Source organism: Piliocolobus tephrosceles, chromosome 14 (assembly GCF_002776525.5).
Source record: "Piliocolobus tephrosceles isolate RC106 chromosome 14, ASM277652v3, whole genome shotgun sequence".
Lineage (NCBI taxonomy): Eukaryota > Metazoa > Chordata > Mammalia > Primates > Cercopithecidae > Piliocolobus > Piliocolobus tephrosceles.
The window spans coordinates 1,835,289-1,849,017 of NC_045447.1; the positions used below are offsets into that span (position 1 = coordinate 1,835,289).

The 13,729-nt window shown below is 52.8% G+C and overlaps 1 protein-coding gene across 11 annotated transcripts in view; it reads left to right on the forward strand.

The window, feature by feature from the left end:
* SEC16A (SEC16 homolog A, endoplasmic reticulum export factor) overlaps positions 1-13,729 on the forward strand; it is a 43,518-nt gene that overhangs the window by 9,586 nt on the left and 20,203 nt on the right. For all 11 annotated transcript variants that reach the window (XM_026457488.1, XM_026457489.2, XM_026457490.2 and 8 more), the window contains 10 exons: positions 1,349-1,485; positions 5,253-5,350; positions 6,992-7,118; positions 7,612-7,810; positions 7,938-8,112; positions 9,837-9,979; positions 10,647-10,708; positions 10,786-10,924; positions 11,226-11,471; positions 13,087-13,184. In XM_026457488.1, coding sequence (XP_026313273.1) covers positions 1,349-1,485; positions 5,253-5,350; positions 6,992-7,118; positions 7,612-7,810; positions 7,938-8,112; positions 9,837-9,979; positions 10,647-10,708; positions 10,786-10,924; positions 11,226-11,471; positions 13,087-13,184 — 1,424 coding nt within the window. The remainder of the gene's footprint in view (positions 1-1,348; positions 1,486-5,252; positions 5,351-6,991; positions 7,119-7,611; positions 7,811-7,937; positions 8,113-9,836; positions 9,980-10,646; positions 10,709-10,785; positions 10,925-11,225; positions 11,472-13,086; positions 13,185-13,729) is intronic.

Here is a 13,729-nt window from a genome sequence, read left to right on the forward strand (position 1 = left end):
GGTGGTGCGGGCAGTGGCTCGGCACGTGGTGGTGCGGGCAGTGGCTCAGGGACCGGCTATGCTCATGCAGAAGATTCTTCTGTGCCTCTTTTCACAAGGACACCAGCTTATGAGTAATGTTTGAGTTGGGTTCCGCATAATCGTGCAGTCGTTCGAAAAGTGTCTGTGTACACATTTGATCATTATTTGCTTTTCCTACCCTCTAACCCAGTTCAACATACACTGATTGGGTTCACCAATTCAGTGTCACTCCAGGTCGAAGGGTTGTGTGATAGGGAGTTGGAAAGCCATGGTCTTGCAGTATGTAAGGCCAGTTGGAACCAGATTTGCGGCCACACAGGAAGGCCTTGCATCAGAAGGGGGCCCGCCCTGAGGAACAAGGCTGCCGTAGCTGGCTGGATACTGTCCCGGGGAATGGGGCTGGGCCTCCCCTTGGGCCTCGAGCGTCACGGTTTGTGTGCATATGACCAGGTGCACACCTGACCCCTCAGACCTGTGTAGGTTCCACAAGGAGCCCAGGCACTTTTTATTTCCATACAAGGACATTCAGCTCTGCTGGGAGCCCTGGGGCAGGGCTGGTACAGAGCGAGGGGAAGCCGTGGCCTCACTTCGGGTCCTTTGTACGGTCCTCTTGCTGCGAGCCACCTCCCTCCGCGGGAATGCAGTCCTCCCGCCATGCCTCTTGCTGTGGTGTCTGGGTGGCCAAGGACGAGTCCGTTTTGCTGTGATTTCACATTGCCTGCCAGCCAGCGATAGCCTCGAGGCTTTGAGGCCCTTAAGCATGAATTCTGGCGTGCCCGGGGCACTGCATGTCTGCAGATCCTTATGTGTCCACGTGGCCCCCCTGGGGACAGATCTGTGGCCACGAATTGGTTGGTGATGGGGCTGAAGCCTCCCGAGAATAAAGCACGGTCCACTTTTAGAGGCTGCTCCTGGCTGTGGCTCTGTTCACTGGGACCCTGGTTCTCTGACTCACTGAGGTGGCATCTGAAGCAGGACACAGGGGTTGTTCAAATCATGGCATCTCCACACTGGACTCGTCAGGAAGCAGAAACCTAACAGCCCCTTCCAGAAGTCGCCACAGCCCCCTGGGGTTGTCTGCTGACATGCTGGTGCCCTGGGTCCATCCAGGGGTCTCCCGAACAGGGCCAGCGCTGTGGGTCTTAGGACGCCCCGCTGCCTGTGGGTGTGGTTGTACTTTGGAGTTCTGTGTGGTTGTGCATGAGGGAAGGGCCACACTCAGTCCTGCTGGGGAGCAGCCGTCTGCGATGTTTCCAGCTCAGGCTGGCTTTTGAACGAGCTTGCTCTTGATTGGTATCTAATCCTACCCAAATGCTTCCTCCCACAGGATGTCTACGGCCTCTACGAGACTCGATACAGGCCCTATGACAGTGCTGCCTCTGCGTACGCCGAGAACTACCGCTACCCCGAGCCCGAGCGGCCCAGCTCCCGAGCCAGCCACTCCTCGGAACGGCCACCTCCCAGGTGCGGCCATGCCCACCCTGGCTGCCCCTCTGTCACACTCAGACCCATGTCTGTGTTGCTTGCTATGGGGATAACAGTGGCTCGAAAAGTTCTGTATTTCTGAAGAATTATACACACTTAACTAACGTATGTTTACATTTTCTCGGTATGGACAAATTGTAGGATGTGTTTTTAAATGAAATGAAACACTGCCCCGGGTGGTCATCGGCTGTGCTGGTCAGTTAGCATTTGGCCCCGCCTCTACTCGGGCCAGATTCTGCTCAGGGCTGCAAAGAAGCAACCTCTGACTTGTCCTTGAGCCCCTCTGGCCGGGGCACGTCTGTTGGTCCGGCCATTTGCTAATGGGGTGTCCGGGCTCCCCAGAGACACGGCAGCTTTTCACAGGTCTGCAGAGGCCTGGGAGGACTGGTCACAGGGGTGACTTAATTCTTAGACCTGTCCGGCTGGCTACAGAAAGCAGGGCCTGAAAGCCTGTGTTTCCACTTCTTTTTTTGTCTTTTGAGGCAGGTCTCACCCTGTTGTCCAAGCTGGAGTGCAGTGGTGCTGTCTTGGCTCACTGCAGCCTTGACCTCCTGAGCCCCGGCAATCTTCCCACTGCAGCCTACTGAGGAGCTGGGACTACAGACATGCCCCACCAAACCCAGCTAATTTTGTTCCTTGTTTTTTGTAGAGACTAGGGTCTCACTATGTTGCCCAGGCTGGTCTCGAACTCCTGACCTCAAGGGATCCTCCTGCCCTGGTCTCCCAAAGTGCTGGGATTACAGGCATGAGCCACTGCGCCCATCCAGCCTATGTTTCTCCTTGACGTTGCCTCCTCTGATTGAAGGCCAGCCATGCCTCTGTTTGCCATTACAGAAGAGGGGTTTGGAAAGACCTGTGGCACTGTGCCTTCAGCTGAGTAGGCCTTTAAGCCAGGTCAGAGTCCTCTCGGGCCCTAGAGCAGAGGAGGCTGCTGTTGAGTTTCATCTCCACTCAGGAGGTGCGCAGAGCCCTGCGAGGGGTGGGCATGGGCCTGCAAACCACGCTAGGCTGCGCCTTCCAGGGCCTTAGCTGCACCTATTCCTTGTCAGATCTGAGGAGAGACTGTCTCACAGGTAGAGGCTCCCAGCCAAGGGATATTGCTTCTTAAACTTGGTAATAGAGAAAAACTAGTTATTAATGAAGATTTTGTACCTGCACTGGTTTTTGAAAGGTTCTTCATGCTTATTCTTAGAGGTTTTTAGGAGCTTATCTGAAGACAAAGGCTCTGTCTGTGAACCTCTGCCCACGTGGCTAGCCCTGGTGTACTCGGCTCCAAGGGCACACACTGGACCATGTGCAGCTGGATGTTGGAGGTGGTTTGTGAAGCAGGCGGCACTGTGAGGCTTCACCTCTCCGGAGGCTGTAATTGTGAGAAAATTCCCAGGGTTTGAGCTACTGTGTGTCACCCTGTCACTTGGGAAGCGGGGTTTGAAGTTAAGATCATATTCTGATTCACAGCCTGCCAGGTCCAGTTGAGGGTGAGCGGGCAGGTGTTTCCTAGAGGCCCTGAGAGGCGAGAGCATGGAGGAGAGACAGCCAGGGAGGGTTCTCACCGTTCCATTTTCCTTCTGCTGGCCACCCTGCCAGGCTTACCTGGGAACCGATTCTGAGAGGCCAGTGGTGGCTCATGATACGGAGAAGGACTCTCACCAGAGGTGGGGTCAGGTCACCACAGGAGTGACGTTGTCACCGGACCCGCAGGCTCACTCTTCCTTCCTGTGTTCGGATCCTGCGGCTGCCTTCAGCCCTGGCTTGTGCAGGCTCTGGGGAGTCCTTTCTGCTCCTCCCCCGCTTTGGTTGGGGAGCACACGTCTCATACCTGTGTTCAGCCTCCACGCTTGCGTGTGGCATGGACTTGCCTCTCTGGGCCTGGTGTGGTCCGATCCCCGCAGGCACTGCCGTCTCGGCCTTGTTCGTTTTTGAGACTGTCGCTCCTGGTGAATGACTGGGGTTGGAAAGATCAGCTGAGGAGACGGCAGCTCCTTGGAAACCCCAACTCAGATAATTTCTCCAGAACCTGCTGTGGCCCACATGAATGTGATAGACCCTAGAGTGGCCACTCAGGCTGTCGGTTGGCAGGGCTTGTTACTGTGGCTGAGCAGTTGAATGTAGGGGACAAGTGGGCCGGGCGCGTGCCACCCAGCAACAGCCCCGTTCGACGCAGAGGTGCTGCGCCAGCCGAGCAGCCAACCTCCGCGGCGGGTGCGGCTCCCGTGACGTCTCCCAAAGGGGCGTGGGAAGGGTCACGTTCTAAAAATGAGATATTGTATGAAAATTATAAGGTGCTCTTATGGCCTTTCAAGAGTCTTTTTAGGTCTCACCCTTTTAGCCAGGCTGGTGTGCAGTGGTGCCATCATAGCTCACTGCAGCCTGGAAACCTGCTGGGCTCAAGCCATCCTCCTGCCTCAGCCTCCTGAGTAGCTGGGACTGCAGGTGTGTGCCACCATGCCCGGCTGATTTTTTTATTGTTTTATGGAGACGGGGTCTCACTGTGTTTACCAGGCTGGCCTTTCAAGAATCTTGACAGTACCAGAAGGTCTGATACTTGATCATTGTACTAACTTGTGCTTTTCCTGTAGTGAGAGTCAGGATCATGGCTTGGTCTACAAAACCAGCCTTTCTGGGGCACGGGTAGGATTCTGACACCACGTCAGCTCCAGGAGACCTGACAGGGAGGTGGGGCCCTTAGAGTCCCGCTCCAGGAGCGTGCTTGCAGGGAGCACCAACAGCCAGCGGTCTGCGGTCGAGGCTATGAAACTGGCATTTTAGGTTGGTTTGAATGGCTCAGTGAGACCAGGCACTGTGGGTCACTCCTGCAATCCCAGCACTTTAGGAGGCTGAGGTGGGTGGATCGCATGACTCCAGGTATTCGAGACCAGCCTGGGCAACATGGTGAAACCCCATCTCTATGAAAAATATAAAAAATTAGCCGGGTGTGGTGGCGCATGCGTGTAGTCCCAGCTACTCAGAAGCTGAGGTGGGAGGATCGCTTGAGCCTGGGAGGTGGAGGTTGTGTTGAGCTGAGATCGTGTCGCTGCACTCCAGCCTATGCGACAGAGTGAGACCTGTCTCAGGAAAAAAGAAAAAAAGAAGCTCAGTCCATTTTGTCCCCTGCTGAGCATAATATCAAAAATTCGAGGACTGGGCCGGGTGCGGTAGCTCAAGCCTGTAATCCCAGCACTTCGGGAGGCCGAGACGGGCGGATCATGAGGTCAGGAGGTCGAGACCATCCTGGCTAACCCGGTGAAACCCCGTCTCTACTAAACAAAATACAAAAAACTAGCCGGGCGAGGTGGCGGGCGCCTATAGTCCCAGCTACTCGGGAGGCTGAGGCAGGAGAATGGTGTAAACCCGGGAGGCGGAGCTTGCAGTGAGCAGAGATCGCGCCACTGCACTCCAGCCTGGGCGACAGAGCAAGACTCCGTCTCAAAAAAAAAAAAAAAAAAATTTCTAGGACCTATTTTAGCATTGACTTTTATAGGCTACAGCAATGAGAACACAAAAAGGGTCAATTCTTCTTAGCCGACGGCTCTGAGTTATTTTGCCAAGACGAATTTGAATTAGCCGCATGGTAGGAAATTCCACAATCTCATCCTTGCCACTGTTTTGAATCTTCTAACTGGAATTTTTGTACAAGCAAAGTGCTTTGATGAATGCCTGTTGCTTTGGGAATTATTTGTATTGGCTGATATCACACTTTAAGAAATAGGTAATTTGCTTTTTAACAGCACTGTGTGTTTTTTCAGGCAAGGGTATCCTGAAGGATACTATAGTTCCAAAAGTGGATGGAGCAGTCAGAGCGATTACTATGCAAGTTATTACTCCAGCCAGTACGATTATGGAGGTATGTCGAGGAGCTCCAAGCAGCTGGCCTTAGCAGGTGCCTTATGCAAAAGATATTGATGACATGCAGCCCTGGCCATCCGGCACCTGCTGGTGACTTCCAGGAAATGTCCCCTTTTATTAGTCTCTTTATGTTTTTGCCCAAGAGCCAAAATAGTTGAAAATATTTTGTATTTGGAAATAATTATATTGATATTTTTCATTACAGAATTTCATCTTAATCTTAGCATGAATGCATCTTTGTCATATTGGCAGATTTCTCTGATTTTCTAGCAGAGCATAACCAGCAGTTCGAGAGCTGCTGTGTCCACATGTGCCTTCGTAAACATAACCGGATGAAAAGGAAGTGAAGTGAAAAACCATCTCCTCAGTTCCACCAGCCATGTTCCCCGCACTCCTGACCACAGGAGGCTGGCAGCTGCTGCCTGGGGCAGTGTGGACATGGGCCACACCCACCAGGCAGTGACCTGGGTACTCCCTGGCGGCGTCTAGCTGCAGCCCTCCATGCAGTGTGTGCGGCACAGTGGCCATGTCCCGGGAAGAGCCTCCTCTGGTCACTCCTGACCTGGCTGTGACCTCTCGTGCTCTGGGCCCTGAATCCCCTTGACAAATAACAAGTAGCGTCTTTGATATTTGCACCTGTTTTAAATATAAATTTGAAAAAGAAAAGACATCTTTAGAAAAGATGATAAAAGACCTTTTAAGAACTTTTTCTTAATACTTGCTAAAAACACTTGCTGAAAATGGTATATCCATTTTGTTTACAGCCCTGTTAAAGTAATCTTTTAATATTGAGATTATTTTTGAAAACCTTATGAGTCACATTAAGGTGAAGAAATAGTAGTAAAATTTACAGTTAGGGGATTAACTAGTGAAAAGCAGCAACCCTGAAAGTGAACTAGCTGGGTGCAGTGGCTCACACCTGTGATCCCAGCGCTCAGGGAGGCCAAGGTGTGGGAGAAGCACTTGAGCCCAGGAGTTCAAGAACAGCCTACGAAACATAGTAAGACCCCCATCTCTGTTTAAAAAAAAAAAAGAAGAAGAAAAAGTACTTAATAAAGAAATCTTGGCCGAGCGTGGTGGCACGCCTGTAATCCCAGCACTTTGGGAGGCCAAGGTGGGCGGATCATGAGGTCAGGAGATCGAGACCATCCTGGCTAACACAGTGAAGCCCCGTCTCTACTAAAAATAGAAAAAAATTAGCCAGGCATGGTGGCAGGTGCCTGTAGTCCCAGCTACTCGGGAGGCTGAGGCAGGAGAATGGCATGAACCCGGGAGGCGGAGCTTGCAGTGAGCTGAGATCATGCCAGCATACTCCTCCCTGGGCAACAGAGCAAGACTCTGTCTCAAAAAAAAAAAAAAAAAAAAAAAAAAACTTTTAGCACCTTTTCTAAAAATATTTTTTCCTTTTAATCTAAAACACTTAAGTATTGAGAGAAAAATCAGCCAGTTGCCTTTAGGTAGCTCGGGCCCTGCAGATCTCATGGCTTCCTGGTGTCATGCTGGTTTCCAGGAGATAAGCTAGGTTTCTCAAGGAGTTATTGGAGCATGAAGTCCTGGGGTGGTGTCACTTCTTCAGTGATATCTGAGGCATTTCTTCTTTTGAGTGTTACTGTATTAATCATTAGTTCCTTGCTCGCAGATCCAGGTCACTGGGATCGTTACCACTACAGTGCCAGAGTCAGGGACCCCCGCACCTACGACCGGAGGTATTGGTGTGACGCAGAGTACGATGTGTACAGGAGAGAGCACTCTATCTACGGGGACAGGTTGGTGGAGCACCCCTGGGGGGAAGAGGCTGGGGGCAGCCAGGGCGCGCTAGTGCTTCTCTGCCCTCATGTTTGGGTTTTAACAAAGAGCTTTGGTAGTTTGGGTGAGCATCTGCCTGATGTTTTGGTCCCTGTCTGAAAGGAAGGAGGGAGCAGACCCTTCCAGGGTTCCCAGCTTGGACTGTTAGAGGAGAACTGGCCTCAGCAAGAGGACTGTTCAGCACCCCTGGGAGCACCTGGGAGACTAGGCTCACTCTTTCTCATCGTCCCCTCTTAGCGGTCACGCCCTGTAGCCCAGAGAAGTGACCACACTGGAGACGCATTTGCAGTACTTCTCTAAAGTTGCGTGTCAGAGGGCGCTGAGGGTCGGGTGTGGTGTGTTGTGGCTCAGCCCCAGGGGTCTCAGTCTTGGCTCCTGGGCAGCTGCGTGGCACGTGGGGACGGGGCCTTCCGCACTCCCATTCCTCTGCCTCTGTCCCCCGGCTTCCTCTAGGCCCGAGAAACGTGACAACAACTGGAGGTACGACCCTCGCTTCACGGGGAGTTTTGACGACGACCCCGATCCCCACAGAGACCCTTACGGGGAAGAGGTGGACAGGCGCAGCGTCCACAGTGAGCACTCGGCACGGAGCCTGCACAGTGCACACAGCCTGGCCAGCCGCCGTAGCAGCCTCAGTTCCCACTCACACCAGGTGCGCGGCGGCACCTCACAGACACGCGGACGGTTGTGTTTAGAACCACCATCCTGTTTGCAGTGTACCTAAACTTTTACCACTGTGCCTGGGGAACTGATTTTTCCCATTTGCTTTGTTTTCTAAGAGTCAGATTTACAGAAGCCACAATGTGGCTGCCAGTTCCTACGAGGCCCCGCTTCCTCCAGGCTCCTTTCATGGTGATTTTGCCTACGGCACCTACCGCAACAATTTCAGCAGTGGCCCCAGCTTCCCAGAGTATGGCTACCCTGCAGACACCGTCTGGCCTGCCATGGAGCAAGGTGGGTGCTCAGGAGGACAGAGGGACACTGGCTCACCCCACTGGGGCGGCCACCCAGTCTGGGATCCGAACACGGGAGTCAGGGCTGGGGTGGGAATGGTGATGTCCTGGCCTGGCTCTGACCCAATCCATCCTTCCAAGTGGCAGAGCGTGTCAGGACGGGCTGATGCTGTCTCTTCGATTGCAGTTTGGCTAAGGCCTGATAGCTGCCCTGGCTGCCCCGACATGGGTTTTAAAGTGTGACTCTGAGGACAGCTCATATCCAGGCTCTGGGCGGCCCCTGGTCACATCCCCATCACAGACCTCGTGGCTCAGCAGGCTTACAGGAGGGAGCTGCTCCTTCCCCCTGGAGACTCCGCTCCTGCAGGTGTCCCGTGTGTCAGAGTTCCCTTCCAGGATGCTCAAATGCTTTTTCTTGGCAAATTGCAGAAATATATGTAAAGATATAAAGTTACAAAATGTAACAGTAGACTGAGTTTCCTTTTTTGTTTTTTTTTTTTTTTTGAGATGGAGTCTTACCCTGTCTCCCAGGCTGGAGTGCAGTGATGCGATCTCGGCTCACTGCAACTTCTGAATCTCGGTTTCAAACGATTCTCCTGCCTCAGCCTCCTGAGTAGCTGGGATTACAGGTGTTTGCCGCCATGCATGGCTAATTTTTGTATTTTTAGTCGAGACGGGGTTTTGCCATGTTGGCCAGGCTGGTTGGTCTCAGACTCCTGACCTCAAGTGATCCGTCGTCCTCCGTCTCCCAAATGCTCAGATTACAGGTGTGAGTCACTGTGCCCGGCCTTACTTTCTTAAAGTATTGTTTCAGTTAACAACATTTTTTCATTCATTCATTCATTCATTCATTCATTCATTCATTTATTTGAGATGGAGTCTCGCTCTGTCGCCCAGGCTGGAGTACAGTGGCCGGATCTCGGCTCACTGCAAGCTCCGCCTCCCGAGTTTATGCCATTCTCCTGCCTCAGCCTCCCGAGTAGCTGGGACTACAGGTGCCTGCCACCTCGCCTGGCTAGTTTTTGTATTTTTTTAGTAGAGACGGGGTTTTACCGTGTTAGCCAGGATGGTCTCGATCTCCTGACCTCGTGATCCGCCCGTCTCGACCTCCCAAAGTGCTGGGATTACAGGCTTGAGCCACTGCGCCTGGCCCGTTTATTTGTTTTTTTTAAGAGATAGTCTCGCTCTGTCACCCAGGCTGGAGTGCAGTGGCGCGGTCATGGTTGCTATCTCCTGGAGTCAGGTGGCCCTCCTGCCTTGGATCCTTTCAAAGTGCTGGGATTACAGGCATGCACAACTATGCCTGGCTCCTTATTTTCTTTTTTGCTTGAGGTGTTTTGCTGTCCTTTTTGTTGGGTGCTGTGTGGTCATCACAGTCTGCATCTGATTTTGTGAAAGGGAAAGAGCTCAGGCGCGGCCAGGCCCGGGAGGAGCCCGCGCTGCCGAAGGAGCCTCAGGATGGCTCACGAGGGTGGCGCAGGAGCTTTCTCAGTGTGCAAGGGAATAGCTCTCATATTTAGTGATTCCAACATTTTTCTTTTCCTGACGTACACTTAAGTTCTACTTTTAAGTATGATGTTAAACAATTACCGACTTTGAGTTGGAAGTTTGTCATGATAAATCTCACCGGTGATTTCAGCTGTGTGGGCACGTTGAAAATCTAGGCTCAGGAGCAGCAAACAGTGACAAGCTGATGGTTTCTTTTTCCATTTATCTTAAATGCAGTTTCATCAAGACCAACTTCTCCTGAAAAATTTTCAGTGCCTCATGTCTGTGCCAGGTTTGGCCCTGGCGGTCAGCTTATCAAAGTAATTCCCAATCTGCCTTCAGAAGGACAGCCGGCCTTGGTGGAGGTCCACAGCATGGAGGTAATGGCACACGGTGTCACTGCCCTGCCGCCCCGGGGAACTCTGTGCTTTGCAGTTTGTCATCTTCAATTGCCAGACCTTGTCTCTGGACATACGTCCTTGGAAAAATGTTTATTCCTATGAATTTTCAATGTGTAGGGTTTTTCTTCTGTTTGGTCGTATCTTTGTCCTCCTAAAAGTCAGTATTGTAAGCGTCTGCCTTGGTGTTAGACATGGTTTGATCGTATATGCATTTCCTGTCCTCATTTTGGGGATGTTTGCTTTATTGCTGCTTTTCAATGATAGATGCAGCGGCGGGGCCCAGTGCTGCCCAGGTGAGGGGGGCGGGTGGCAGATGGGCCCGGCACTGCCGAGGTGAGTGGGGCTGGCGTGCGCCTCTTCCTGCAGCTTCTACAGGCTTCTGTAATGTGTATTGGGGTTCTGCCTCAGGATTTGGGGAGAAAAAATGGATTTCACTGCTTAAAATAAAGTTTGAAATCGTGGCTGTGGCCCACACAGGCCATGTTCCATGTAATAGCCTTGACAGAGCCTTCACCCGCTGTGGGGCGGGGCGGGTGGGCCAGGCCACCCTCTCCCCTCTCGTGTGGCATCTGTGCCTGGGTTGGCCGGCCTGCCAGCAGGGTGGCTGCGCACTGGCTGCCGCTGACCCACAGCCCTCTCCTCGTAGGCCTTGCTGCAGCACACGTCTGAGCAGGAGGAGATGCGGGCGTTCCCGGGACCCCTGGCCAAGTATGTTCCTCGTTGAGGCTTTTCTTTGCGAGCCCGGCCTTGCAGACATCGCTGCTCACTATGTGTTCTTTCTACAGAGACGACACCCATAAAGTGGATGTCATTAATTTTGCACAGAACAAAGCTATAAAATGTTTGCAGAATGAAAACTTAATTGACAAAGAGTCTGCAAGTCTTCTTTGGAATTTTATTGTTCTCCTATGCAGACAGAATGGGGTAAGTGTCTTTTTATTTCTGGAGTGTTTCTTCCTGCTGGTCTTCATTTAGTCTTGGGAATGCTCAGCCTCCTGACGAAGCAGGGCGAGATCCGCGTGCCCAGCTGTGGGAGCCTCGAGGACTGGGTGGGGAGGAGAGGGAACGTGCGGTTGGGCTGAGATGAGGTTTCAGTCCAGCCTTGCCAGCCTTTTGGGTAGTTGTGGGTCTGGCTGTGTCCAGGGTGGGGCTTTGTGCCTGTGGTGGTCTAATGCGTCCTCATCTGAGAGCCATTGTTCTCCCCTGTTCCCGTTGACCCAAACAGACCGTGGTAGGGACCGACATTGCGGAGCTTCTGTTACGAGACCACAGAACAGTGTGGCTTCCTGGGAAGTCACCCAATGAAGCAAACCTGATTGATTTCACGAACGAGGCGGTGGAGCAGGTGGAAGAGGAGGAGTCTGGCGAGGCCCAGCTCTCTTTCCTCACTGGTGGTCCGGCGGCTGCCGCCAGCTCTCTTGAGAGAGAGACCGAGCGGTTCAGGGAGCTGTTGCTGTACGGCCGTAAGAAGGTGCGCCTCCGCATCGTGGCACGGGGCGCCTGCAGGTGTCCACTGGGTTGGGCCTGGTGCGGGCGATGCAGCCGTCAGGGAGGGACACGGCCCCCTCTCGGGAGCATCCGCGCTGTGGTGTGGGGCTTCGGGTCTTGCTGTTTCCTGAACAATGCCTGACTCTTTTATGCCATCCTTCTGGAGGTGTTAATGTTGGTTTCCTTCTAACTGTTTCCCGTGTTGGAGACCTGCAGATTGAATTTTCAGTTATTTAATAAATGCACGTGTTGAGCCCGGGCCGTGTCCCTGCTGTGTGTGCCAAGTCTCAGATGAAACATGCATGACACGAGTTTTGGCATTCTCACAAAGTCAGGCTGGAGTCCACAGCCCAGAAGTCGCTGGGAGTTGGGAGGGCGCCCCGAGCCTGTCAGAGGCGCAGTGCATGGAAAGGCCACGGGCAGGAGAGCGGCCAGTGCGTATAGCGTCCAGTGACTGGGGCCACAGCAGCATGGGGACCAGGGCAGGCGGGGGACCTGAGACAGTAGCCTGCTCTGGGACAGTGGGGTTGGGGGGTCCATTGTGACTGCAGCAGGGACAGTGTGTGCACAGGAGGGCCTGTCTAGGGTGCATGATGTCCACTTTGGATGTGCTAAGCAGGAGAGTGGCCAGTCTCACGGGCATGTGTGGCCCTGAACAGCAGAGACATTGGATAGGCCCAGAGCTCTCCGTCCTTTTATATCATGATAAACTCAGAAAGGGCATATTTGACCAGTACTTTTATTTTTTTATTTTAATTTTTTGAGACAAGGTCTCACTCTTGCCCAGGCTGGAGTGCAGTGGCGTGATCACCGCTTAATGTGGCCTCGACCTCCTGGGTTCAAGTGGTCCTCCCATCTCATCCTCCTGAGTAGCTGGGACTACAGCTGCACGCCACCACGCCTGGCTAACTTTTTTTTTTTTTTTTCGTAGAGACGGGGTTTCACCATGTTGCCAGGCTGGTCTCGAACTCCTGGGTTCAAGCAATCGACCCGCCCTGGTCTCCCAAAGTGCTGGGATTACAGGCATGAGCCACCGCGCCCGGCCTGATCAGTATGAGTCTATTATGGATGTTTTATAACTGATTGAAGTCATGTAACCTGTTAGCTTTTATTAACATCTTCCTCTACTGTAGCATTTTTGCCTCCTAGCCAGAAGTCCTAAATTATACCCTAGATGATTTTGGCGAAAAGGGAGGCTGCCTTACTGGAGCCACTGTCTGTGCTGACGGGATATTCGCAGAGGCCTCCTGTTAGAACCAGGGAATTGACCCGTGCGTGCTTCCCAGTGGACGGGGTGGTGTGGTGGGCAGTGCGGCGTGGTTAGCCCTATTTGTGATTAGCGTGCTTATGTTTTATGCTGAAAATGGATAAAAGCAGCAAATATCTACAAATACCCACTACCATAGGGACTTTGAAACTCAGGAAAATAGTGAAATGCTGACGTGTCTTAATCTCCAAATGGTGAATAAGTTTTTGAGGCCTTTGGGTTGTTTGTATACCTGCTGCTGCGTGAGGACACATGGCCTGTCACCTGTCTTGACTCATGTCACGTGAGCACCGCCGATTACTCACCAAGGCCCCTGAAATGCCTTTTGCAGGATGCTTTGGAGTCTGCAATGAAGAACGGCCTGTGGGGTCACGCTCTGCTACTTGCAAGTAAGATGGACAGCCGGACACACGCCCGAGTCATGACCAGGTACAGTCCCACGGTGGCCTGGTCCCGTGGCGAGCCCTGCTGGCTCCCTGCAACATGCGGCGTCCACACCCTGGTGGCAGGCGGCAGGCAGATTTCACTTGACTGTGCTGTGCTCCCACACGAACTCAGGCTTCCTTGGCTTCGAGGCTTCCTTGGGTCGTGCTGTGGAGAGCTTAAAAAGTTTTTTTTTTGTTTGTTTTGTTTTTTTTTGAGACGGAGTCTCGCTCTGTCGCCCAGGCTGGAGTGCAGTGGCCGGATCTCAGCTCACTGCAAGCTCTGCCTCCCGGGTTTACGCCATTCTCCTGCCTCAGCCTCCCGAGTAGCTGGGACTACAGGCGCCCGCCACCTCGCCCGGCTAGTTTTTGTATTTTTTAGTAGAGACGGGGTTTCACCATGTTAGCCAGGATGGTCTTGATCTCCTGACCTCGTGATCCGCCCATCTCGGCCTCCCAAAGTGCTGGGATTACAGGCTTGAGCCACCACGCCCAGCCTAAAAAGTTTTTTTATTAACTGCATGGTTTTTAATACTTCACATAAAATCTCAG